We start from the raw sequence: 27,118 nt of genomic DNA, 5'->3' as shown, positions 1-27,118 counted from the left end.
ATATTATATTACATATAAATCTTTCTCTCTTCAATCCGTGCCTCGTGTCTGAGGATGATGATCACGCTTGACTCCAGGCATGGCTCATCTGTGGACAGTCTCCCTCCATCTGGAACGGTCATGTGCTCTTCTGTAGGCATTTGTTAGTGATCATTATGATAATTCAGTGACCATGCCGCTCCATCTTGGCGGTTGACTACGCGACCTTGTCCCTTCGACAATTCCCAGGGGGATAGTTTTCTCCAAACCATCAGAATTTTCCCTGGAAACATGTCCAAAGAACTGCAGGACTCTTTTCTCGCACATGGATGTAAGTCTTTCTCTTATGTCTAGTTCCTGGAGCAAATGTATTATATTTGTACAGCTGGCTGTCCACGGAATACGCAGCATTCGCCGCAAACACCACATTTCGAAAGCTTCGATTTTTACTTTATAAGAATTTTAAAACTATGACATACCTACCTACTAATGTTTTTAACATTTCAGTTTAAAAAACATAACAAATAAAAAAAATTGGACACCTAAACACATATTTATTTTTTAAATGTCTTTTTAACACTGTTTGGAATACTTTTTATTGAAAAGAGTTTGAAACATAAGTAATAGGTATGGTATACCTACCTACTTTAATTTATCAATAAAATGTTAAAAAAAATATTAAAATCAGCATATACCTACGTAAGTAGATAAAAATATAAAAAAATAGTTGACAAATATGTGATTTTTAGTAACATAAAAGTTTTTTTAGGAAGGTGAGTCCTCTTTATAAATTAGCCATACGCTACATTGAAGCCCTATGCACCGTAAACTATGCACAAGGTATGAAAGAAAACCAACCATAAATAAAAAAAGGCTTGCAGATTTTTTTTTTATAAAAAAACACAAATACCAAACAATTTGATAGGATAATAATCTTGAAGGGTGTTTGTAATACAAAGACATACAATAAAGAAGTGGTTTGAAAACAAACACTTATTCATTTGACAAGTAAGCGCTTTCTCGAGGGCGATAGAGGCATCGAACATCTTCAGACTGTACATAGGCTTTTTTTTACGAGACAGTGATAGTATATCTGTCGATACATAACAGAAGCTACATATTATTATGTAAACTTTCTAAGAAATAAAATCTATTAAAAATAGAAAATCGGGTTGTGGTCCCGTGGCTAGTGTCTCGGACTTACAGCCCAAAGTTCCGTGGTTCTAATCCCACTCTACCCCAACTTGATTCCCATTTTCTAATAGTGAGTTATTTACAAATCGTTGAAAATGGCCCTCAAAATTAAATATTTGGGTAAATTATAAGAACGCAAATATTTTTTTTTTCAAAAAAAAAACTTTATTTCTCTTTATTCTATAGACTATTAATTATATTGGCAGACAGCCAACGACAGGTCATAAGCCTTGTAAATACCCAGACTTCGATATTCCCTTCTCAAAAATGTTTTCCCTCTGTTGCAACAAATTCAAGGCAGATGATGTTGAATATTAGTTTTCGGTACAAAACGGAACGAATTAGTTTTTTTTGTAAAAGAAATATTTGCGTTCTTATTTACCCATACATTTTATTTTGAGGGCCATTTTCAACGAGTTGGAAATAACTCTCTATCAGAAAATGAGAATCAAGTTGGGGTAGTGGGATTCAAACCATGGACCTTTAAGCCGTGAGTCCGAGACACTAGCCACGGGACCACAACGTGATTGATTAGAGAAAAAACTAGGGTTACCGATGTATCGTACAAAACAGCTTTAATATTTTATAATATTAATATATATTGTTTTAAACCGTATTTTTTTATTTAAGCCATTCATATCTCGAAATCTTGTTAACCTATTTGGTGTGGTTTGGTTTCTTTGGTCAGGGTTTAGATACATTCAATTTAGGTACTTCGAAGGTTGTTACATCATACTTGTGTAATTATATAATGTACGTACCTACGTACATAACATATTATGTATGTCTATTTTCGTACATAAAGCATTGTCACGATGGGGGACATTTATGTGCAAAACACTCAGTCATCTGACTCGTTTATTTCCTTTCCATGATAAATTTATTAGTCCTACTATTAATATTGATGAAAATCGCAAACAACGTGATTTCAATAATTGTTTTCGCACCAAAAAGTACGAGATGATAAAAGGTGTTTTTACCAGTGAAGACGTCAGTTATATCCGAACAATGGTGCTGCGGTGAAATCAGCCATTTTATGAAATAAATAAACTGTGTTTATGCACTGTAAATAAAGTAAAAATGGAATCTCCGGGAAGGAAGGAAAATGGTCTGGATATTATACCAGGATGGGACTCTAAAATTATGGACGGGTCGTTGACACCTGGAATTTATTATCCTAACGTAAAAAGGTAGATATAAATTATTTTTAGTGATTTACAATTTATTAAGTCTTGTTTATTAAAGGACTAACAACCTATCTTCAACTCTTACTTAGTTTAATGCCTATAAAAAAAATCTTTGCATATTCCTCAGGGTAATAACGCGATATCGCTTATAAAGCCGCCCATACCGACAAAAACCATTCGATGACTATAAATCACGAAGTTAGCTACAGTTTGCAGCAAAACAAAGGGTTGTAGTACACAGGCCGAAAACTACGAAACCGCTCATTACACGTCTGTTGTTAAACCAAAAAATTTCAACGCTTTTTTCTGACGACTTTTTCTTTTTTCCAACGACTTCGACTGTTAAATTTACAATTGTACAAAAAGAGTAGAAAACAGTGAAAATTGGAACCATTACTGATTTTAACTCTACCAACACAAAAAATGTTAAGTAGTTGTCTTTTAAGGTGTAATGTATTTATTCAGAAAGTTATGCATTTTTTTTTTAACAACTGGTGATTCCTTAACATACGTATTATGTATATACAATAATAATTATATTGATTCAGACTCTTTTTGACAACACTCTAGCTACTTATTAGATATATGGATGTTAAAAATTGAAAATGTATTCTTTTTCATGGTCATTGAACAGTATTGACAATAATTATTGTAACATAAATACATAAAATCAATATGAACACACTAGGCCCCTAAATGATTTTTTACTGTTTTTTCGAGAAAATTTACACTGCTTGGTGTCCAAAATCTGTATGTATAACACGTGTGTTTGTCTTCTAGACGCGAGTACGGAGGCGATGAGCACGCGCCCTTCCTCCCGGGCATAGAAATGATAGAAATGCAATAGAGCGAAATAGCATCTCTATAAACGGGCAGCGCGTTATTACTCCGAGGCCTATACCCTATTTCGTCTTATAAAACGAACCTTCTTATTTTTAAGGAATCGGACGTTTCGATTTGGTGGCATGAAAAAGATGAGACGGCGAGCAGTACAAAAAAATGGAGAATGCAACGTTCTCCAATCTCGAAACTCCAAGCGCAAAATGAGATTCCTTCATGATATATTCACCACATTAGTAGATACTCAATGGAGATGGACACTTATCATCTTCGTCCTTAGCTTCATAATGTCGTGGCTCAGTTTCGCCGTCATTTGGTGGCTAATGGCTTTCACTCACGGAGACTTAGATCCAGCTCACCTCCCCGAGAACCAAGCAGAAAACAACTGGACTCCGTGCATAACTAATATAAAAGATTTTACGTCCTGTTTCCTGTACAGCATCGAGACTCAACACACTATTGGCTACGGTTCTCGTCTCCCAAACGAGGAGTGCCCAGAAGCGATAATTATGGTGTGCATTCAGAGCATATTCGGGGTGATGATGCAAGCCTTTATGGTGGGAATCGTATTCGCTAAGATGACTCGCTCCAAACACAGGACGCAAACGTTATTATTTTCTAAATTTGCGATAATTTGCCAAAGAGATGGCGAATTGTGCTTCATGTTTAGAGTCGCCGACATGAGGAAGTGTCACATTATAGGAGTGGGGATCCGTGTTCAAATGATTAAAGGCGTAACTACCAAAGAAGGAGAGTGTCTCTCGCAGTACCAAAAAATACTCGACGTAAGAGCCGATAGCTACAATACTAATTTGTTCTTGATCTGGCCACAAACAGTTGTGCATACGATCGATAAAAACAGCCCTCTATACAACTACTCCGCGAATGACATGCTCCATGATAGGTTTGAGATTGTGGTTATATTAGAAGGAACTGTCGAATCCACGGGACAGTCCACTCAAGCCCGGACGAGCTACGTGTCCAGTGAGATTATGTGGGGACACAGGTTTGAGGATCTCTTGTCTTACAATAAGAAGAAGCAAGGGTTTGAGATTGATTACGCTAAATTTGAAACTACCATTCACGTTAACACCCCATTGTGTTCAAGCAAGGATATCGAAGAGTATTATAAGATTCAAGACGAAAATCGATTACGTGGTGAGTATATCATTCTCAATCCTTTACAAATTCCTTACAAGGTTCTCATTGGACTCTTATATATGTCAAAGTTTATCTATAGATTAATATAGGATTCCTACATACTCGTACATACCTACCAATTGAGCATTTGGTGTTAGGAGCCTAATATTAAATCAAATTTTTTTTTATAAAAGGTCTAGCCTATAAAGGGCCTATTACCTATTAATGATTGTTCAAGTGTGTATACCTGTGTGTAGCCCTTATGTCTTCTATATAACTTTATTACTATAATACATTTTGTTTAATTGGAGTGTTAGTTGTTACAATATATTTTATAATTTTTATCAATTTCACGCCTCGCTCCTAACTTTAAAGAGGAACGTATTTATTACCGCCAACTATAATTCCAAACACTGTTTTATCAATTATTTCTTTATATTGCATTTTTTTAAATTTATGTTGTTTACATACTCATCTTCTTTTTTTATTTCAACTATACTTCTAAATACTGTTCTTTATTTTATTTCTTTATGTAGTATTTTTAATTTTATATACTCATGTTTTATATAACTTCTATGTATGTGAAAGCTATATATGGAACTGAAAAATTAAAATACATTTTTAAGGCTTGAAAAATTGTTTTGTAAATGTAACTAATTGGTACAATTTTTTTGTTCACCAGAACATGCTGAATCTGTGGCCATCCGAAGAAAACCATCTCAAAACAATGCGAATACTCCATTACCTTTACTCGAAACAGATATAATAAATTAATAGTGTGATTAAAATACTGTCGTAATGTAAGAGGTAAACTAACATTAAATAAGATATGTGAACTCAATGACAATTGTCTACCAGTTTGAAGTCTGAAGAGTGTTTTTAATTTTAAAATTGTCGTAATCATTTTTTTTATTTTTTATTTTATTTATTCATATAAAGATACATATTACAAAAATAATAATAACGTATCCCTAACTCTATGAGGCCCTGTGTTGAGTTGGGATACAACATAATGGAAAGTGGAAGCATGTACATTAGAGTGGACCGATGATGTATGTTTTTTTTTCTTTAGACATCAAAGTGAAGGGGGTCTAAAAAGTTGCATTTTGGATCACATTGAACGTAATTTTTTTTTATTAATATTCCATACTACTTTTGGCCCTCAACCGAAGTTTGAAGTTTATCACTCTGAACATTTTGTTAATTATCCATATCGATAAAATTATTTTTTTGTTAATAAAGATATAACTTAATCACATTACAAATTCTAACACGTTTTAAAATTATTGAAATGCAAAAAGTTTATACTCCGCGGAACTGATTTTGTTGAGCGCCTGGCTAATATTGACGAAAACAATGGCTCACTAAAACAATGCTACCCATTTATTTACAAAACAAAGTGCAACTCACCTTATTTGCTTATTAAATAAGGCTTAATGCACATTATAAAATTTAATTCGACTCATTTTCTTACTTAAATACGAAATGACAGCCGGTTTAGCGCAAAAAAACGGCTTTTTTGAAAACTTCGAGATATGGTTGAGGGCTAAAAGTAGTATCGAATATTTTTTTAAATATTTTTTGCGTTCCGAGTAATCCAAAAGGCAACTTTTTAGACCCTTTTCATTTCGAAATTCGAAAAAAAAACAAAATATCGGCCCACCCTAATGTACATTATTAAAGAATACCAAAAATATAAATTATTAAATAAAAATATAATTTGAATAAACATCTGGACAACACGCTTAATAGTATATAAATCCATGCAATGTCTCGCAGCAGTCTCCTGCAATGCTCTCTTCCCTTAGACAAAATCCAAACTTGCACACTTCTCCTGAAAATGGCTTTCGTTTTGGAGAACTTAATATGTTCATCCAGGACATTCAATTATTAGTCTTTTGAATTTCTCAAATGATTGCAGATACGCTGCGATATGCGTACCAACGCTGTGCTTTATGCACCACTATGTGCGGATAAGGGAATGTTCATTTCAATATGTAAAAACAATATCCCATATATTTTTGTAAATAAACATTTTTTGTAATGTTGGCCATATTTTTTATTCTAAAATAGCCACCGTTAATTTATTTTATAAATTTATTGAATAAATAAGTGTACGTATTTAATACCAGGGAATCTATATAAAATTAGTGGATTTAAAAATGAATACGGAGAGTCATCTAGTTAGGATAGTTTCAATACTTAACTTTATTGCGTTTATTATCTACTTTGTATTTTAAATTATTTTTAATGAAATATTTGCATTATTATGATTTACCTAAGCTTTTCGATTTTGGGGCCATTTGTTGATTGACAAAATCACAAAAATCCATAGATTCTACCATTTGTTAATTTTTGTTAAGTTTCAGTGATGTAACTTTTATTGATGCGGGTGAGATTCACCTGTCTGAATTATTCCACCTTCGTACTTGGCCAGCTGTTTCCAATATCGGTGTGAGTGTGGCCAAGACTTGGAAACATACTTTTTGGCTGCCCAATAACTAAAGGACATAAGAATTATTTTAAACTTACAAACATAAATTTTCCCATAAATGTCGCTTCTCTCCTATCTCCCTCGAGAATGGTGTGAACTTTTAGGAGGCTTCTATTTATTTTTTTTATTTATCCTTTTGTACACAATGTCAATATGTACAAAATATGTACATGTAGAAAGTGTTTGCCAAAAACTAAAAGCGGTACTTATAAAATTTAATTATTTGAAATTCTGTGTTCCGCGGGCCACCTTGTACTGTTTATACCATGCGCTGGTTGAGTCAATTATATCGTATGGAGTGAGTTGTTACGGGCTAACATTTACAACGTATACAAATAGGATAAAAAAATTACAAATTAGATTCCTTAAAATGTTAGCAAGTAAAACCAACTTAATAACTCAAAATGACTACGAAAATCTTATCCCGATGTGTAAAGTTTTGACGGTACAGAATATGATATACTATCGCCTGGTAACAGAGGACTTCATGGATTTCTATAAAACTCCAATATCACATAAGCATGAAACGCGCCAAAAAGCGAGAGGAAACTTCATAGAAAGAAGAGCCATAAATGCGTATGGAGAGAGGACCAGGGCGTATATACTCCCTCGCATAGTAAAGAGACTCCCGGACGAAATAAAAAATAGTGATATGAATAAAAATAAAGTAAAATTGGTTTTAAAAATATTTTTCTTAAATTCTAAGTTTAGTCTATAAAAAAAAAAATATATATAAAATGGGGAAACCAAACAATTTAAAACAGTGTAAAAAAAAGTGTTTGTTTATTATTTTTTATATATTTCGTTTTCAAAAAAGACTTGATTAACTTGTATTTAATTTTTTTTAAACTTTTATTTTATTGATATTTTTAAGATTTTTTTTTTAAAATATTTTATGTAAACATTTATTATATTATGTTACAAAAATGTTTAAAGAGAGAAATCCCTGCAAAAAAACTGCTTGCGGGAATTTAAAAAAAAAAATGTTTTGAATTTAAAAAAGAAAAATAAATAAAAAAAAAAAATATAAAAAAAAAGTACATTAAAAACCCTAGTCTACATCAAATTATTTACGTGGATGGCAGAAATCATCCTTCATGGGATGAATTGCCAAATAAATCTCCGTACCGTAAAGTAACTGTAAAAATTCCTTGAAATAAAGTTTCTTTTTTTGCAAACTTGTTTTAATCCATTTAAAACGTGTCTATATTTTTTTTTATTTAAACGCTCATAGGGTTTAAAAATACAAAAAAAATTGAAAAAAAAAACAGTAAACCATACAAAAATAATGTAATGAATATTATATGAGTAAGTATGTATGTATATGTACATGAATTAAAAAAAAGTATTTTTTTAATGGGTAACATAGGTTTAAAAGTAGAGCATAGAAAATCGATGCGTGAGTAAAAAGCACAAATAATAAATAAAAAAATCACTTTAACAAATAAAAATATACCTGAGTGATAAATATTTTTTTATGTAACAAAAAATACCAAAATAAAGTACAAAAAATTTATGCATTTTAGTGTAGCGTGCAAGTACAAAAAACATATTTTATATTGTACATAATATATTAATTTGAAGTTTTCTTTTCAAATAATTCAAAAGCACATAATTCACCAATATAATTGTTTAAAATATTATAAAACTCCGAGACAAAAACAAGTCGAACCTAATATTTATGTAACTCAATTAATCAAATACATTCAAACAAATAAAAAATGCAATAATTTGAACGCTTGGTGCCGTAGGTAAAAAAAATAATTAAGCACAAAAATATTGTTGATAGGGTGGGTAATTCGAGGAGAGACGGCTATGGTTTTTTGGAATATAATACGTTCTGCACCATAACAAATAAAACAGCGAATTAATTTCTAACTGATTCATTATTTTTTTTATTTTTATAAAATGATTTCTTTTTGAATATGTTAAGAAACTAAAAAAACCATCGTCTAAAACACTGGGGTGGCCAACTCTTCTGTAGTATTAGAGGTGAGATGGCCAAGGCTATGCTAGTTACGCTAAAATTACAACATAGGACGCGTTTTCTTTACCTTTGCTTATTCCATTCTGTTTACCTTTAGTCACGTTGCTGAAATTACTGTTTCCTTTATCGCAATAGATCTTGATGCCACATGGGTAACATTTCTGATTGATTTAGAACAGTTTTCGTGCTCCCGATGCTTACAAGTGATGCACTGTAACCAATCCTCAATTTTTCTACATTTGGCTCCATTACTCGTACTTGTTCGAAACACGTACATACTGGTTCATCATCATCATTCTCTTTCTACGCCTAATAGGGCCCTGTATTGGCACACAAATCGCAGCGTATCTTGATATTTTTTATGGTGAAGATGATCAGTCTTACGCTTCAGGTGCCAGTCCAGGGACTATGAAATATTATTGTGTAAAAACACCTTTTTGAATAAATATTGCATGTGGGGAATCGAACCCGAGACCTCTTGCACTGACCACTACACCACGAGGCCGACATACTAGTTAGAGATCTAAAACAAAAAATATGTAATATGAGACTTACATACATTTAAAAACTACGAATTCAATATTGTAGTATCAAATTGTATGGCCAACTCATACAGAAAAAAGTTGTGCATCTCTCTTTAAATGTACAAGAAAGATGCCCCACCAAATAATTTTCGATACAAGTCAACAATAACATCTCATTTTTGGATATTGAAACTAAGTGTGTAGCCAAAATAACCTAGACCTAAAATATGGAACATAGTATGTTGCGGCAGAAATTCCTCTTTAATAATTTCGACCAAATAACAAAATATGAATTACACACTTTTTTATGTTAATTTACTACAAATGTCTTCTTCGTGGGGCAGATACGTTAACAGCATTCGGACTGACCATAAAACATACTACACTCTAGTAGTAAAAAGTGTAAATATTTCGATTGGGCATCTCTCCTCTATTGGGCATCCCCTTGGAACTAACCCCATCGGAATACATATGGTATTTTCTGTACCGTGTATAATACCCTTTACAATTATGCATCATGCATCCAACATGGCGCCAACATAATAACAGAAAATATTTTTCTGCCCTGGCAACATCATTGTGTTGAATTTTTGTCTTTATTTTACTTTTTCCTGTCAGTTTGCTGTCAGACTGGATTTACTGAGTGATAAAAAATGTTTCGTACAGCTACAAACTTTGACAAATTATTGGGTAAGTGAAATTGATTATGTATTTAGAGAACTAGATGGTTAACACTCTTGTTTTCAAAAACTTGAAAATTATATTACCAGTGGTGCAATACTAACATGATATGAAATTCCAGACAAGGCGACTAGTAATTTACGCCTTGATCCAGACTGGCCAGCCATTATTCAGATTTGTGATTTGATACGGCAAAATGACTGCAGGTAAAATAAAACTTCGTAATGTCTAAAGTCACGATAAAAATATTTCCGATTGTTTAATACCACACAAACAAAATTTGTCATTGATGATTCATCGTCGTTCATATCAATGTTTTAGCAACCGTAAAATAAATATGTTTCAGCTGATTCTTAAATCTAGTAACTAAATATTTTCATTGATTAATCAATTGTTGGATTCCAGCCCAAAATATGCTGTGGCTGCCATTAAAAAGAAGTTGAGTTCTCCAAATCCTCACCAAGCTATGTTTGCACTTCTTGTGCTGGAGAGCATTGTTAAAAATTGTGGTTTGTATTTATTTTGTTTTTGCTTCGTTGATTTATTTTTCAAGTTATGAATTATAGCCTTTTATTTGATTTATTTAGAGTATAAAAACTGAATCTATCTGAATACACATTTGCGGTTATGCCAGCTATAGCCGTCGCTTTTAAATAATTTCCTATAGCACCAGAAGGCTTTGCTTTAACTACTGCGGGATCTAAATAAATGTCCAGAGGGGTTGTCTACAGATTGTAGACCCTTGCTGCTAAATATTATGCAGTAGAACATAAAAATTCTTCTTAACCTTTTATTAAAAAACTTACCTCGATTGTTATAAAACAAAAGAAAATATGATATTTCTGAAATTAGTGATTATATAACTGGTCATACATATTTGCAACTTGCTAAAAATGCCCCTGTAGCGCCCATGACTCTATATAAATAAATGGTTAACTGGTTTGAGCAAAAATAACACAACTAACAGTTTAAATTTTGGCAGATGTCTACTTATCAACTATCAAAATTATGTCTCTCTTTTAGGAAATGACGGCTGTAGCCTGTAGCTGTATCCAATACACATTGGTAGTAAAAAGATGGCTACAGCCTTTATAAAACTTAAGTAATGATATGGTAGGAGGAGGAGTCCTTATAAAAAACAATCGGCAACAAATGTGTCGCAGTATTGTTAGATAAGATTTAAATTTATTTCAACAGAGAGGGAAAACATGTTTGAGAAGGGAATATGTAAGTCTAGGCATTTACAGGGCTTATGACCTGTCATTGGCTGGTTTAAGTGGCCACTTTACACACTGAAATCCAGCCAGTCTGCAAGCATTTGGACATACTCAAACATTGTTGAAATAAGATTTACTAAAAATCAACTACAATTCAATCGAAAGTGAAATATTAAAAAAAAAAGTAAATTATGATTTATCCATCATCATCATCAGTGGCGCTACAGCCCGTTGTAGGCCCTGGCCTCCTCCAGAATCTGTCTCCATTCCTCCCTGCACCCTGCAGCTCTTCTCCAGTTCGTCAGGCCAAGTGCTCTAATGTCACAATGTGTCCATAGAGATGAGAAAAAACCTATGAGAAAAAAGTGTCCGCGAACATGTTAATAAATACAGTAAAACTCTAATTATCCGGATTGATAAGTACCAGACATTATCCGGATATGCAGAAATCAGGATTATTGATTTAACCATCAAATTAAGGCACCGTTTTGAAAGAATGTGCAAAATTTACTCTAAGTTCACTTTTTTATTGCTTTTGAAATAATACAACGAATTACAATCATATTTACTTAAACATGTCCAGCAAAGTTAATTGCGTTGACGAAGAAACTTGTTTACGAGCGCGAGGTCCCGCATTCGCATCTCCTTTATTTTTTATTTCCTGATAGCGATCTGGGTATTTGGCAATCTGGATGACTGGAGTTCGCATAAACGAAATTCTACTGTAGTAACATACTACAACTAGATTGTCACAAATGATATGTCTAAGCACATATTTTTTGTATTTTATACAGAAGTTCCATTTTTCTGATAAAAAAAGCTTAAGCTACTTCGTGCTATAACTCTCGATAATATTATAAACTGAATCACTTAAAACCCGATTTTTCGTACTGTGTTTAAATGGACCGGCCTACCACCGCAGGGCATGTTATATTTTAACCCGCCGGATTTTAAACGTTAAAAAAAATTGCAGGCTTGAAAAAACATGTGCATTTACTGGTGTGGTTTGACGACTTCTCTGTATGCTTATTTAAATAAATTGAATGCCTTGAAATACAGGATCCGGCGTCCACGATGAGATTACTAGCAAGACAAATTGTGAAATGTTTCGAGAACTGGTGAAATCATCCCAGCTGAGCTCGTGAGAGTCAAAACTTTAGAATCAAGCAAGATGCTTTCAATAGTGGCGACAGGTGAAACGTTCTAGGTCTTGGTATTTGTTCATCATCATTATTCCTCTTTGTCCTCAACTAATTGCATGAACAATTAGATAAATTGTCGGCATACACTTCATCGTCACTACATTGGCTTGTAAGACCATTTTTGTAGGGGTAACGTCCTATACAATGCAAATATATTCAAATAAGGAAATACCAAACAGTAAACAAAACAGTGCGAGCGGTATGAAAAATAGTCCAATACGTGAAATGACTCAAACTAAACTGGAGATTGAGATCGCAATAAAACTCTAGATTTCTGGCGACGCCTTTACAAGTGGCACACTAGGATTGGCTAGTGTGCCACTTGTAAAGGCGTCGCCAGAAATCTAGAGTTTTATGCGATCTCAATCTCCAGTTTAGTTTGAGTCATTTCACGTATTGGACTATTTTTCATACCGCTCGCACTGTTTTGTTTACTGTTTGGTATTTCCTTATTTGAATATATTAGCATTGTATAGGACGTTACCCCTACAAAAATGTCTTTACAAGCCAATGATAGTGACGATGAAGTGTATGCCGACAATTTATCTAATTGTTCATGGAATGATGACATTGAAGAGTTGTCAGACAAAGAACCGAGTGATGATGAACAAATACCAAGACCTAGAACGTTTCACCGTCGCACTATTGAAAGTGATTCTGATTCGGAGACGAGCTCAGATGAGGATGTGGACGAGTGGTCATCGTTTGATAATCCTCCAGTTCTGGAATCGTTTTTAGGCCGCCGCGGTTTGAATTCAAATGTCCATTGTCCTCAAACTGTAAGTGATGCGATAGAGTTATTTATCGGTGATGATTTGTTTGAATATTTTATAAACGAATCTAATAGATATTACCACCAAAACTCACATAATTACAAATTATATAAAAAATCGGGAAAGTGGAAAAATATTACTTTGAAAGAAATGAAAAAGTTTTTGGGGCTGATTATTTTGATGGGACAAGTTCGAAAGGATATAAGGGACGAGTACTGGTCTACTGAACCAACAACCGAAACTCCTTATTTTGCTAAAACGATGTCCAGAGACCGGTTTCGGCAGATATGGAAAGCGTGGCATTTTTCTAACAATGAAGAAATCATAGATAGTTCCGACCGATTATGCAAAGTAAAACCAATTATTGACCACTTTTTACCTAAATTTATTTATTTTTGATGATCAAATGTCAAATATGGTTTCTTTGAAAATTTCGATCGAAAATATTATTTGGTTTAGAAATTGTGTCAATTTTAAGAAAGCGATATATTTTTGCGCTAATCGCGAAAAACACCCGCTATAGGCTAGAGTCTATTGTTCGAAGCGCCCGACTACAATGTGTTAATATTAATGTTTAAGCTTATGATTCAATTCATAATTTGCATTCCTTTCACACTTATAGATTATGCACGCAGGGTATAGCGTAAGAATACTAAGTTACACAGTTTAAACCCAAGCGGTGTGAACAGGTATTCTGCGAGACATCAGATCCTCTCTTAATGTTTAAAATTTAATGGAAAAACTTATGTAAATAGTACTCACTAAAAGAATGTCATACATAATCCATTAATTAAAAAGTTACTCTTTTTTTTAGATTTAAACATTATTTCTATTTGTTAGACCTAATGATTTTTAAAAAACATACTATTTATTTTACAATTTTAAATTTCAATGCCAACAAAATAAGTTAAGGGATGCTTTTTTTTGTAAAATAATTACATATTATTGTATCTAGTACTTAAACTATTTCAACACAAAAGATGCTTAAATTAAAATTGAGTAACCATCACTCATCTTTAATTTATATTTATTTCATAATATATACTTTTATTTATTAATTACATACAATTTTGTTTGCAAATATGGTTCGTTTCTGGTCCTGGCTAACTAGGAGTTACCTGTGTAATGTCAGGACTTTATTGTTCATCCATTCTTTGTTTTTACAAATTCAGCATAACTTTTCAAAGATCACCACTAAATTAATAATGATTAAAAGTGTACCTACATAATCCAATCCTCAGTACAAAAATTAGCTAACTGCAATACTTACATAATTTTAAAAAGCATGTTCTTTTTGTTTGTGAAAACAAACTTGTATTGAAATTTAAACATATTCCTAACAGCTTCATAAAATTCATCAACAAGCATAAAAATAAAATGATTATAATACCACATTGTTGATTTTTAGTCATTCCATAGATTAAATTGCTCCTATCATTATTATTTTCTTGAATGACCTAATAATTTGATGTCTTTTTGCTCTGTACATATTTAATTTACATCTTTTATTCGGTATATGTTTTCTATTTTAAGACAACTCAAAAATAATACATTTGCATGCTATTTTATTCTGCCTTATAATATATTTGAAGCCCCAAAGACACTACCACATTACTGTATCTTCAGTTTCTTTCAAACTTCTATGGCTTCAACTGACTGTTTCAGTATAGAGCTGAGGTTTTATTATTGATTTTCCACAGTAATTGAATTATTCCAAACATCATACCTTTTGAGGCAGCTTGCGACCATTAGTTCTACCCCAATTTTCTAAAAAGTGTCACTACAACTTGTTAAAACTTCTTTATTGTGATTTAAATATGACGGGAACATTCATGAGGGTAATTTTAATGATCATCTACTAATAAATCGGATTGACACAAGTTGGTAACTACAGATTTTTTTTAAAAGAGACTTATTCATAACTCGCATCAAATAGTATTTGTTTGAAAACCAAATAAAAATATTGCGTATTTTATAAATACAAAAAAAGTTCATTATAATGCAGTGAAACTTCTATCTGTCGTTCCTCAAATAATCGTTTTCCTGGAGGGGTCGTTTATTTCTTCTAACTCTAAATTAATTCCAAACAAAATACAAAAAATATATCACATCAATCATTTCTCTCTCAACAATTTTACCTCATTAGCCGTTTGAAATAAATTATTTTTATGTTTTGTCTAAATGTTTGACGGCACTGCGTGGAACATTCGATAGAGTCGCAGTTTGTCACTGCTGTCAGTGACGATGAAGAGGGTCCACTTCCTTTCATCTTCAAAAGCATGCACAATTTTTGGAAGGTTTAAAACTTTTTACTATGCACATTCAATAACTGATACCAAAAAAAATGTCAAAGCTGAAAATATACTGTTGACTCATGGAAATAAAACAGCCGAAAAATAAATGTCGACGAAAGATTATTTCCAAGGCATTTACATTTTTTTTTTGTTTCTGTTCAGCTTACTAATTTTATATTTCAATTGAAATACTTTTATTTCCGTCTGAAACTTGTATCCTTTTTAGAATTTTAACCTACTAATCATAATGTGGATTGGGAGAGCAGTATCTTTACCCAATCATTGTTTTCCCGCATTCATAGTTCATTCATTTCAATAAATCCCTTTAAAAACAATAGATAGATTTTTCACTGTATTTAACTTGTGGAGTTATTAAAATGGTTGAGAGATATGCTTTTGACTTTGAAAGTGCAATATCTCACAACTAGTAAAATGCTTGTCACCAACTTGTGCCAGAAATCCAATCGAATTGTATGTTAATTTTTATAAATAAATCTTTAATTATTGTAGTTTTTATGATCACATGTATTATGTGTTTGAATTTTTATGAATTGAAAAATAATTTAGTAATGCAGTTTAACAAAATGAATATTATTTCAGTGATAAAAATATCACCCTGAAAATTAGTTTCTCTTTTAAATTTACATTAAATTTTATTAACAATCTTCAATTAGATAAATGGTGGGAAAAATGCACATGTGGAAATCACACTTCCAGCAAGCAAAAAACCTGAAAAATATTTTATCTAAATAAAACGTTGGTTCGTTGTTTATTATGTGAATTTTTAAAAATTGGAATTATCTTTACCAGGACACTGTAAATATTATGAAAGCTGAAGGATACAAATTTCCCGTACTGAAGGAATCTGATGCTATGTTCTCCGCCGATAGTGCTCCTGAGTGGTCTGATGGTGACGTTTGTCACAGGTAATTTTCTTACTCTCGCTTGTTTTAATTAATGAATATTGTCATAGGAACTTTTGAATATGGTCGATAGATGTCGTGAGAATAATCTCACCTATTTCCAGTCTTCAAACTTTTAAGTTATATAGCGCAAGGAAACCATTTTACATGGAAGTAATTAAAAATAAAGTAAAAACCACCTAAAAATATTGTTGTTAGAATATCTACCTACGTCCCTTTCCCCCCTAACTCTTTTCTATCATTCACTTACTACAACCCAACCCCTTTACTACCCCACACCCGCACTCGTTTTCCACACTTCCTCTCCCCTATTGTCATAGATTTTATTTTTAAACAAGGTAATTTATTATGATTTCTATTATGTTGGTATGTATTTTTGTTGAGAGTTGATTAAACAGTTCATTTAATATTTTTATTTTTTTGCTAATAAATTCAAAGTACTTCTTATGTATTTACAACTTATGATTCAATATTTTTAGGTGCCGTGTTCTCTTCTCACTCATGCAGAGGAAGCACCACTGCCGGGCTTGTGGTCAGGTCTTCTGTCAGCAGTGCAGTGCTAAAACTACAACTCTTCCTAAGTTTGGAATAGAGAAAGAGGTATGTTTTATCTGTGTTGAGAATCCAGTGTCTCGATCGCTGAATTACTGGGGGCTGTCAATTTGAGATAACCATTGTATGTTGTAGGTTCGAGTTTGCGATGCCTGTTACGATCAAGTGAGTCGCCCACCAGGCCCTGGGACTCCAGCCAAGTCCGATGCTACAGACCTTCCAGCAGATTACGCTAGCAGTGCTCTAGCTACACAACCACAGGCCAGTGTTTATGAATTGTAACACGGTTAATATTGAAACAAAACAACTAATTTTACACAATTTAATGTATCATGCAAAATATAAGACAGGCAGCGATTACAAACCTGTAAGTAATGTGAAATATAAGAAAATTCATCAGTTCTCTTTTTAATTGTGTAAGTAACTTTTTAATTGCATTATGACACGCTTTTTCTCATTTAATGTGTGGGTGCATTGACCATTGTTCGATGACATATGTGCAGTGCATCATTTTTCCTAAAATTGGAAGCATAAGCATCATTAAGCACACTTAGATACACACAAGACGACTACTCCTCCCAACCAGTGATGGACTACAAGATAGCACTGTTGACATGCTGACATCATCAGAAGCAATGCTAGCAGAAATTGTATAAGTTTTACAAGCTGTTTAATAATGTTATAAATCTTCATTTGTGCCTCCAACGTTGTTTCTTCTGTTCTACAAATGGATGTTTTTTGTTAAGTGTCCAGTATCTTAGATCTTACAGTGCTGTATATATTCTGACAATCATTTTTATGAATATAAACACATATTCGCTGAAGCACTGGACATATTTCTTTGCTGAATCTGTTGTACCATGATGTATAAGACTGGCACATAAGATGAATTGAATTGTACATCATTTATGACAGCCCTAGTATCTCAACACGTGTAAGACTGCTCAGGTTGAGATGGGCTGGAGGGGGTAAATGAAGGATTGGAAGACCTAGGCTGAGGCGGGAGGACGACGTAAAATAAGATGCTGCAACTTCTACAAGTTGCAAATTGGAAAACGGCGGCTGAAGAGAGGTGGAGTTAGAGGCAAAAGTTGAAGGAGGCCGATGCTCGATTTGGACTGTAGCGTCATCGAAGAAGAATAAACAAGTTATCTAAAAAATAATCAAACCTTTTTTTCTATTGTAGCCTGCGCAAAAGACCGCTGCAGAGTTGCAAGAGGAAGAGGAACTTCAGTTGGCCCTTGCGTTGAGTCAGTCGGAAGCTGAACAGAAGGAGAAAGAGAGGCAGAGGGCACCTCCTCCCACTGCGCAGTCGGTATCACCAACTCCTCAACTACAATCTCACAGTAAATACGTTTTTTACAGTGATTAGTATGCATTTATTTGACAGAATAATAAGTTTAATTTCTCCAAGATTCCCACAATATATGTTTTTTTTTTGCACCACAACAGGCCAGGAGGCCTAATTACAAGAACACCCAGGCTTGAGAAATGTTTGGTTGCAGCAGTAGGAGGGTCAATAATGTGAACGAAAACACGGCCATTTATTTAAAAAATCCAAATTATAGTCCATGCAAATCTTTAATAAACCTTATCTTATTTATGTATGTGTGCACAACACAAACGAAGTTTGTAAGTTTACTTGGTTCACCGACAGGCACCAACATATCAATATAGACTTGTAAAACATTCAAATGCACTGTACATTCATACATGCAAATTTCTAATTCCGTTCATTGGCAATTCAACTCATCGAAACTTGTAACAGCAAAAAAAAAGATTTTTAATGTTTCATACTATGTATTACAGGCAGCCCACCGGGGTCGGCACCACCGGCGGAGTTGTCTCGTTACCTGGACAGGACGTACTGGGAGCAGCGTGTGCAGCCTCCCTCCTCCCTCCAGGAGCCCCCCTCGGCCCCCACCCCGTCACCCGGACCCCATCCACCTGTTTCCACGGTAATACTAAGCCACACACTAGTCATCACGTGGATTGGCTTGTAATAAACTGTGTCATTTGGTAGAAAGAAAAAAGAAAAAAATAATACGTTCAGTATCTAACAATTAAGTTACATTTTACATTGTATATTTATGAACTTATCATGTTTTTTTAGGCTGTGCCTGTGTAAGCCATAAAAATTAACATAAAATAGTAAATTAAAATAAATAATAACATATCGTCGATGATACTGCAATACTGCGTAACTATCAATAGCACAGGAACCTAAAAACCTTTCTTACGATTACGATACGAACTTACCATTTAAATCAACCAAAACTACGTCTAGTTTGTTATAAAAACTATCATTATTTTGAGTAAAATTATCAATAATTTAAAACTAACGACTCTTATACCCGTATGCAGAGACAAAACTTAAGGTGAGGAAAGTACGTTCTATTGTCTTCACCTTCAGGCCATTGTCCGCATTTGAGATTAGAATGTACTTTCCTCACCTTAAGTTTTGTCTCTGCATACGGGTATTAGTTCCTATAGCATATATTTATTTATTTATTTCATTTTATTTGGGATTTTTACAGCTATTACATAAACAAAATAATTAGAAAAATCTTAACAATACTAAAGCCAATTAAAAAAATCCACTGTAAATATAATGACACATAATATATAAGAAAAGAAGTTTAGTAATTTTATTTGTGTGACGTTTGTATTCATGTGTATGTGAATGTGTGTATGCGTGAATGAATGAGGGAGAGGATACATGTGCGTGTGGGAATGAAAGAGGGAAGGGTGCGTTTGTATGGGTGCGTAAGTATGAAAATAATATATTTGCTTAAAACTTGTAAATTGTATTAAAAATGGTACAATAAAGAGCTTAGTAAAAAGTTAGAAACCTTTTTGTTAAAATTCAAATGACGAAATGATATAAATTGTTTTTTTTTTTTTTTTCAGTATGTTAAATTTCAAAACCGTATTCTGAAGAAAAAAAAAGCATTTTATTTTTTAAATTTAAGTGATACACATCGAATGAATAATGTGCGACGAGTCCTATACAATACAGTAGGTAATCACAAAATGCAGTAAATACGAAATAATGACAACAATAAAATAAGGATTGACAATACGCGAACGTTGATTCAAAACGAACACACAAATGCATATTATATGCACCTACATAATATATAAATAAGAATAACATATAAGTTTAATAGAAATGATTCGGATTATAAAAATCAGGTGTCACAAACAGTTGGCCTGCAGTACGGGGATACATACTTATATTAAAAGATCTTCTCACTATAAAACTTATATATGTTCAGGGATAGAGAGCAACGGAGAGGAGGATGCGGACAAAGACAATTTATTACCTATGGCAGTTTTGATAAATTTAATATTTTTGGTAAATATATCTATTTCGTTAAATTTCCTGTTATACGTATCCATAATACGGTTAATCGTAGCGTTTTTTGACGAATTTGTTCTGCATTTAGGTATGTGGAAAAGTTGTGTATAACGCGTTTGTCTCTGTGGTACCTTAAGATGAATATTGATTGCAGTAAAACATTTTCATTAAAAAAAACAGGTTACGCAGTATTGCAATATGATAGTATAATATATATTATGATGATATTAGATTTTCAAGAATAACACTCCGTTTTAAAAATATAAAATAAAAGAATCGACAATGTTTGATTATGTCCAAATGCTTGCAGACTGGCTGGATTTCCTCCCTAGTTCATATTTAAATTTATTTCAACAGAGAGGGAAAACATTTTAAACCAGCCAATGACAGGTCATAAGCCCTGTAAATGCCTAGACTTCCATATTCCCTTCTCAAAAATATTTTCTCTCTGTAGAAATAAATTTAAAAGAATCGATATTGTTAGACAAAGTCACAAACATAATCTAGAAAATAAAGCAGCAAAAAAAAGACAATACGTACATAAAACACCGCTTCAATAATAATTATTCACACTCCTCGGGCCTTACTCATAAACTCGGCGTAAAGTTACGCGTAAGTATAGTGGTATAATTCGGATAGGAATACTATCCTTATTCTAACACTACAATAAGGATGGTATTCCTATCCAAATTATACCACTATACTTAATTGTAACTTTGTGCTATTAAGTTTATGAGTAAGGCCCTCTTGTTTTATCTAAGTATTTATGAAATCATATAACATATTTATTTGTAAATAATATAACAACATGCAGCGTTTGCTTTCTGTGTAATATGTCTTTACTATTAAGTAAATGAATTATTATTTTATAAAAAAAATTGTCATATGTTGGAGGATATTATTATTGTCCCACTGTGGTGCTACTTGTGAAAACCTGTAATTGGCTTATTTGTTAACGGTTTTGTTTTTTATGTGTAATAATTTATTACTGCTGTTGGTTATTCCCGCAGCAATCTAAACACGCAGTGTACTAAAGAAGATCTAGAGATTTGTAATTGAAGAAAATCTTGTTTTTTTTAGGGCCTAAATGATATGTTGGCTACCAAAATTGCTTCCATAAAATTGGAGAATGGATCTACTGATCCAGAAATGGAAGAGTTTATAACAGCTCTTAAAAGTCAAGTGGAGATATTTGTAAATAGAATGAAGAGCAACTCATCGAGGTCAGTTTATGTATTAATTAATTTATATGTTTATACTATTTCAATTTAATTGTGAAAAAATCTAAAATAAATATATTTTTCAGAGGGCGCTCCATTGCAAATGACAGCTCAGTTCAAACCCTTTTCATGAATATTACTACAATGCATTCTCGTCTATTGCGCTATATTCAGCAACAAGATGACAGTAGAGTACATTACGAAGGCTTACAGGTTTGTCAATTTGTATTGAATTCTTAGAACATCGTATGTGTTTATGTAGGCATATTGCTTATGTATTTATATTTTTTCAGGATAAATTGACCCAGGTTAAGGACTCCCGGGCTGCTCTGGATGTGCTCAGAGAAGAGCATGCGGAACGTATGCGACGAGCTGCTGAGCAAGCTGAAAGGCAGAGGCAGCAGCAGATGGCTCAAAAATTAGACATTATGCGAAAGAAGAAACAGGAGTACCTGCAATACCAGAGGCAGTTAGCTCTTCAGCGTGTTCAGGTACTTCATATTTTATTCATTAAATATGTTTATTGATATTATTGCTGTTAACTGAGATTATTATATTTTGTTCTTCTTATTCTAGGAACAAGAGAGAGAAATGCAGATGCGGCAAGAACAACAAAAGCATCAGTACATGATGGGAGGCTCGGGGGCATACTACATACAGGGTAGTCCGGTACACCAGTTCCACAATGCTCAACAACCCTATCAACCTCCTCCGTATGGCCAGGGGTACCCCATGATGCCTCCGATGCATCGCCCCCAGATGGGCCCCGACCAACCCGGCATGTTACGCCAGCCCACCCCACAAGGAATGCCCCAACACGCACTCCAGGGACAGCAGTTAGGTAATCTTCCCTCCCTAAACATGTCCATGAACCAGCAACCCATGGGACCGCAAGGCCAACCGATGGGGGGCATGCCTCCTCCCAACCCCATGCTAGGACAGCCTATTCCCTCTATGCCTCAAGGCCCCCAAATGGGTTTACCGATATCTCAACATGGACCTCAAGGACCCCATATACCTCATCAACAATCACAAATAAATCAACAAAACCAAATGGGAATGCAAGGAAGTCAGGGATCACAAATTCCACTGCCAGGAACGCAGCAGATGCAACTGGGACAGATGGGTCCGCAGGCTGCGCAAATGCCCCAACAACCTCAAATGAATCAACAGCAACTCCCTCAGCACGGCCAGATGCCTCCTCAACATGGTCAAGTTCCCCAGTTGAACCTCAATCAACCTCACCATCAAATGGGCCAGATCCCTCCCCAGATGGGTCAGCAAATGGGCCAACCTAGACCCCAAAACTTTGCGTCTCCGGGACAAGTACCGCAGATGGGACAAGTGCCTCAACAAATAAACAATCAAATGGGACAATCTTTGAATCAAAGCATGCCACCTGTACACCAACAACAACCCATGCCGCACATGGGGCCAAACCAAATGATGGGACATCCACAAGGGATGAATCAAGCCCAACACCAACCTCCCATGACACAAGGCAGCCAAATGCCCAACAATGCAGGCGGGGAAACAAAGGTAGGTAATTTATCCCCCACTTCGACACCAGCCAACAACAATGTCGGTGGCCAAGCGCCTCCTTCTTTATCTATGGTAGGTCCCCAAAACTCTCAAGGGTCTCCTCTACAACAAAAGCCGGTGATTCAAGAAAATACAACGGCTGAACTTATCAGCTTTGACTAAAGCCTTTATTAGCACAATATCTTACGGCTAAAACAGCCCCTGTTAATGATCAATGATCGTAATGAGCAATAAATGAGATATGTGCACAATTAAATAGATAAATGAGATAATACTATAAACATTTGTCAGAACTGATAACGTTCCATTTTAATTTCCAAACTTATTTATTTGCTCTCCACCATTTATATATATTATTACATATTCTCATATATTAGAATAATCTTATAAACTTTTTGTTTCATTTTAGCTATCTACGATTATTGTAATGTAATGAATCGTGTTTAGCTTCACTTGGCTTAGTTAGTTTTATTCTTTTATTTTTTTAATTACCAAATTTGAGGCATTGTTTTTACGTCAACAAAAATTAATTCTGTAAAATAAATATGTAGATATATTTAACAAAAATTTCAAAGTCAGTTGTGTCGATGATTATTTTTTTTTAAATCTCTTCATTTATAGTATTTTTTCTAAAACCGTAAATTTGTAAAAAAGAATATAATTTTCAGCAAAAAAATTCCTGCCTTTTTTTTGTACCTATACATAGAATTGGTTATGACAACAATCTATATAATATCATTAATTATTTCAATTTGATAAACATCAGAACAGATTTATCCATTTCTTGTACAACAGCTATTTTTTTCTACAGACAGTTTTACAATGGATAGTATAAATGTTGTATTTTAAATATTAAATTAAAAAAGTGAAGCCTTACTCAAAATACTGATAACGAATTAGTTTTACACCTATGAAAATTGAATTTTCACACCAAAATGACCGCCGAGTATGTATCTAAAACTGTTATACAATAATGGTTTCATTACATTGATTTAACACTACATTATTTAATATATTTTTGTTACTCTTAATAGTATGTTTATTGCTATTTTTTTTTACATATAAAACACATTTATTTTGTATTTTCTGTAATTATTTTTTTAAATTAATATCTTAGAAATGAATATTGTACCTATGTATTGCTTGTCAAATAAATAGAATTTTGCATCTGAATTGTTTTTCTTTTATTGTGTGGGTGAGATTGCCTTCATCTTTTATTTTTAAGTTTTTTTTATAAATAAAGAACAGATTTTCAATATATTAAGATTTGTTTTCTCATTTGATTTGAAGAATTATCATCAGAAATTTTGAAAATTCTATGTAAACATTGAAACTACCAAAACTGTTTTAGACCCCGACCATGCCCATACCTCAGAGAAATATTTTCTTTTTCTTTTTAATATAACTATTTTTATCCTTAAAAAAATATATAGCGTACACTTCTTAATTTAAAACTTAACTGCTCTACCAATCGGACTTCTCATTAGTAGTCTCTAGATTTTTTAAATGTGTTATGAACTCAATTGCAATATTTTTCTTAGATCATGGGTATCTCCTCAAGCTTAAGTCTTAACAGGATATAATAATATATTTTTGATGGAGAAAGAATTTATTCGAAACCAAAAAAACCCACTGAAAAACTATTTTATAAATATTGTTCTTATCCAACTTTTCAATGTAAAAAATGAATTGAGAATAAAACAGAAATATACATATTTCAATATAAAATTAAAATTTAGAATAATAAGAGCTTTGAATATGCGTTCAAAATATTAATGATAAAACTTTTTATTCTGTAAAATAAGCAAGTATTTCACTATGCATCATAAACCCAATCTTTATTTCTAGTGGGAAATAATATGGCGATATTTCAATACAAAATAATATGCCTTCCTAGTGAATTATTTTGTTTGAGAATTTTCAAAATCATAATAAACTTTGATAATTACCTTTTAGTTTATGTAAGCCATTTCTGAAAAACTTGCATTTTGATTAGTGCTGTTAAAATTAATCAAATATTTATCCGAACCTTTCACTAAGTGCTTTATTTCTTATCTATTGTTAAAATAGCAATTAGGATTCAATACCTTCGGATAAATGTGAGGGAAAATCAGAATATTCAAAAATAAAATAACCCTACTACGCTTAGGTATCCAAATAAAATAATAATCGCTAACCGATGGCATTAATAATAATAATATTCATACAATGTTTTGAGTATGTTCAAATGTTTGTAGACAGGCTGGATTTCTATCCGAGGGAGTTATTTAGATCTAAATTTGTTGCAACAGAGTGGAAAAAAAAACATTTGAGAGAAGGGGCAATGCCAAACCCAATAATAGGGAATAAGCCCTGTAAATGCCTAGACTTTCAGATTCCCTTCTCAAAAATGTATCCTCTTTGTTGCAACAAATTTGGGTAATATTTGTATTTTAAAACCTTACAAATTTATAAACAAAATAAAATACTAAAACATCATGCCATAGGGGTAAGCAGAGAGGATATAACACCATATTCCTGTTATTCATACAAACCTCGATTCCTCAAAATTCATACATCTTGTGCATGCACGCCGATTATTCCAACTGTTGATATATATAAATAATTCTACTCAATTTATACCCCATCATTTTCTTATCCGCAACCTGTGGTGCATAAGACGCTGCAACGGTACAACAATCACAACGTACCTGCGATTATTTATAAAATATACGAAAGCAAGATGGGCAGTTTTACGCTTCAGCTTCCAGTCCAGGAACTATGAAACTAAGCTTATTTTACTTTGACATCTTTAAGAACCACAGTTTAAATAAATATTTTACACCCGTCTTGCCAGGAATCGAACCTGGGACCTCAAGCATGATAGATGGACGCGCCAACCACTCTGCTAGGAGGTGGAAACATTTCCAATTTGTTAATTAATTATTTCTTTTCTAATCTTCATAGGTATTGCTTAGTTATGTATGTATTTTATATTACATAAATTCTAGTCTTAAGTTTATTATAATTTAGTTTTATTAGAATTAATATTGTATAATAAGATTGAAGTGGCAATGGGCAGGACATGTTGCGAGACAAGACCCCACAAGATGGACCCCAAAAATGTTAAGATGGAGACGTTGGGAGAATAAGAGAGGCGTCGGAAGACCTAAAAATATATGGTCCGACGACAAAGCTGCTGTAGGGGGTAAAAATTGGCTGCAAGCAAAAACCCAACAAAAAAAATGGAAGGGTATGGAGAAGCCTATATCCAGCAGTGGAGGACAAAAAGCTGAAGTTACCAATAAGTTATACCTTCAATATTTCATACCTAGTAATAAGTGTTGAAAAGAGACAACTAGCTATATGTGATAATAGTGAGGAAGAAAGAGATTCGGCATGCTATAAAACGCCCAGACAGCGCTTCAACACAATCCTTGTGGAATTTCATCTGAGGCCGCCATCCAGCCGCAAAGGTCCCTCCACATCTAGGACATCCATCGTCCTCCAAGAAAAGCCAGTTTCCAGCATCGCTAGTGTGTGTGCCCTAACTGTAGCCGGCCAGACTTTTCACCTGGCCGTCTTCTCAACAGGACTATTCCTGAAGCTCCATAGCAGATCTCCGCCGGATATCGCCCAGCTTGTGTTCGTTCGAGCACAACATCCCAGACTATTATTATTTCATAGATAAAAATAAATATGATTTAGTTATAATGTATTCCTCACCGGGATATCCCGAACCTGGGAATACATTTTACGTTTTTTTGACAGAGAACCTTTTTTTATACTATCAATAGTCAGCTCTCCTCATAGTGAAACCAGTCAGGTAACATTGTGTTAGTGATTACCTAAGTGTAGAATGACGATTCTGAACTGCTTTAGTTTAATGACTGGTGTAAGTAATTTCATTTTCATTATTGTAATTAGTCCTAAGTCATTTCCCATGTTTTAAACTGATAAACATAGATATATAAAGCATTCAAGCTCTTTAAATTATCTTCCCCGTTGTCAAAATAGATTTAAGATTCA

The 27,118-nt window shown here is 33.4% G+C and overlaps 3 protein-coding genes across 4 annotated transcripts; all 3 read left to right on the top strand.

The window, feature by feature from the left end:
- Positions 1–2,027: 2,027 nt before the first annotated feature.
- On the top strand, positions 2,028–7,959 carry LOC148283098 (ATP-sensitive inward rectifier potassium channel 11-like). Of its 2 annotated transcripts, XR_015821937.1 has the most exons (4): positions 2,028–2,363; positions 3,301–4,358; positions 5,023–6,989; positions 7,873–7,959. XR_015821937.1 is itself a non-coding variant. In XM_088223990.1 (3 exons), exons 1-3 carry the CDS (start codon positions 2,254–2,256, stop codon positions 5,112–5,114), a joined length of 1,260 nt encoding a protein of 419 aa, XP_088080116.1. In that variant the 5' UTR covers positions 2,028–2,253; the 3' UTR covers positions 5,115–7,474. The 2 variants fall into 2 exon arrangements, 1 of the variants encoding a protein (XP_088080116.1); XM_088223990.1 differs by lacking the exon at positions 7,873–7,959 and having other exon boundaries at positions 5,023–7,474.
- Positions 7,960–9,907: 1,948 nt separating this feature from the next.
- Positions 9,908–12,405, top strand: LOC148283097 (hepatocyte growth factor-regulated tyrosine kinase substrate-like). Its single transcript, XM_088224025.1, has 4 exons — positions 9,908–10,035; positions 10,148–10,232; positions 10,432–10,535; positions 12,303–12,405. Exons 1-4 carry the CDS (start codon positions 9,999–10,001, stop codon positions 12,386–12,388), a joined length of 312 nt encoding a protein of 103 aa, XP_088080151.1. The 5' UTR covers positions 9,908–9,998; the 3' UTR covers positions 12,389–12,405.
- On the top strand, positions 12,303–24,283 carry LOC148283096 (hepatocyte growth factor-regulated tyrosine kinase substrate-like). Its single transcript, XM_088224024.1, has 10 exons — positions 12,303–12,436; positions 16,323–16,438; positions 16,915–17,035; positions 17,123–17,248; positions 18,174–18,333; positions 18,797–18,945; positions 21,429–21,571; positions 21,655–21,781; positions 21,862–22,059; positions 22,145–24,283. The coding sequence occupies exons 2-10, from the start codon at positions 16,338–16,340 to the stop codon at positions 23,270–23,272; spliced, it is 2,253 nt and encodes a 750-aa protein (XP_088080150.1). The 5' UTR covers positions 12,303–12,436; positions 16,323–16,337; the 3' UTR covers positions 23,273–24,283.
- The last annotated feature ends 2,835 nt before the right edge of the window (positions 24,284–27,118 follow it).

The sequence above is a fragment of the Micrasema longulum genome, unplaced genomic scaffold (assembly GCF_059751315.1).
Source record: "Micrasema longulum isolate JH-2025_06_02 unplaced genomic scaffold, ASM5975131v1 h1tg000261l, whole genome shotgun sequence".
NCBI lineage: Eukaryota > Metazoa > Arthropoda > Insecta > Trichoptera > Brachycentridae > Micrasema > Micrasema longulum.
Note: the sequence above shows the minus strand (reverse complement) of the source record. Positions and strands in the feature narration are given on the sequence as shown.

Excerpts from the sequence above, each read along its gene's own strand:
- LOC148283098 (XM_088223990.1), top strand. The coding sequence starts at position 2,254 with ATGGAATCTCCGGGAAGGAAGGAAAATGGTCTGGATATTATACCAGGA. Across the intron at positions 2,364-3,300 it reads TATTATCCTAACGTAAAAAG|GAATCGGACGTTTCGATTTG; the intron begins GTAGATATAAAT and ends CTTATTTTTAAG. Across the intron at positions 4,359-5,022 it reads AGACGAAAATCGATTACGTG|AACATGCTGAATCTGTGGCC; the intron begins GTGAGTATATCA and ends TTTGTTCACCAG.
- LOC148283097 (XM_088224025.1), top strand. The coding sequence starts at position 9,999 with ATGTTTCGTACAGCTACAAACTTTGACAAATTATTGG. Across the intron at positions 10,036-10,147 it reads AAACTTTGACAAATTATTGG|ACAAGGCGACTAGTAATTTA; the intron begins GTAAGTGAAATT and ends ATGAAATTCCAG. Across the intron at positions 10,536-12,302 it reads GAGCATTGTTAAAAATTGTG|GATCCGGCGTCCACGATGAG; the intron begins GTTTGTATTTAT and ends CTTGAAATACAG.
- LOC148283096 (XM_088224024.1), top strand. The coding sequence starts at position 16,338 with ATGAAAGCTGAAGGATACAAATTTCCCGTACTGAAGGAATCTGATGCT. Across the intron at positions 16,439-16,914 it reads GATGGTGACGTTTGTCACAG|GTGCCGTGTTCTCTTCTCAC; the intron begins GTAATTTTCTTA and ends CAATATTTTTAG. Across the intron at positions 21,572-21,654 it reads ATGAAGAGCAACTCATCGAG|AGGGCGCTCCATTGCAAATG; the intron begins GTCAGTTTATGT and ends TATATTTTTCAG.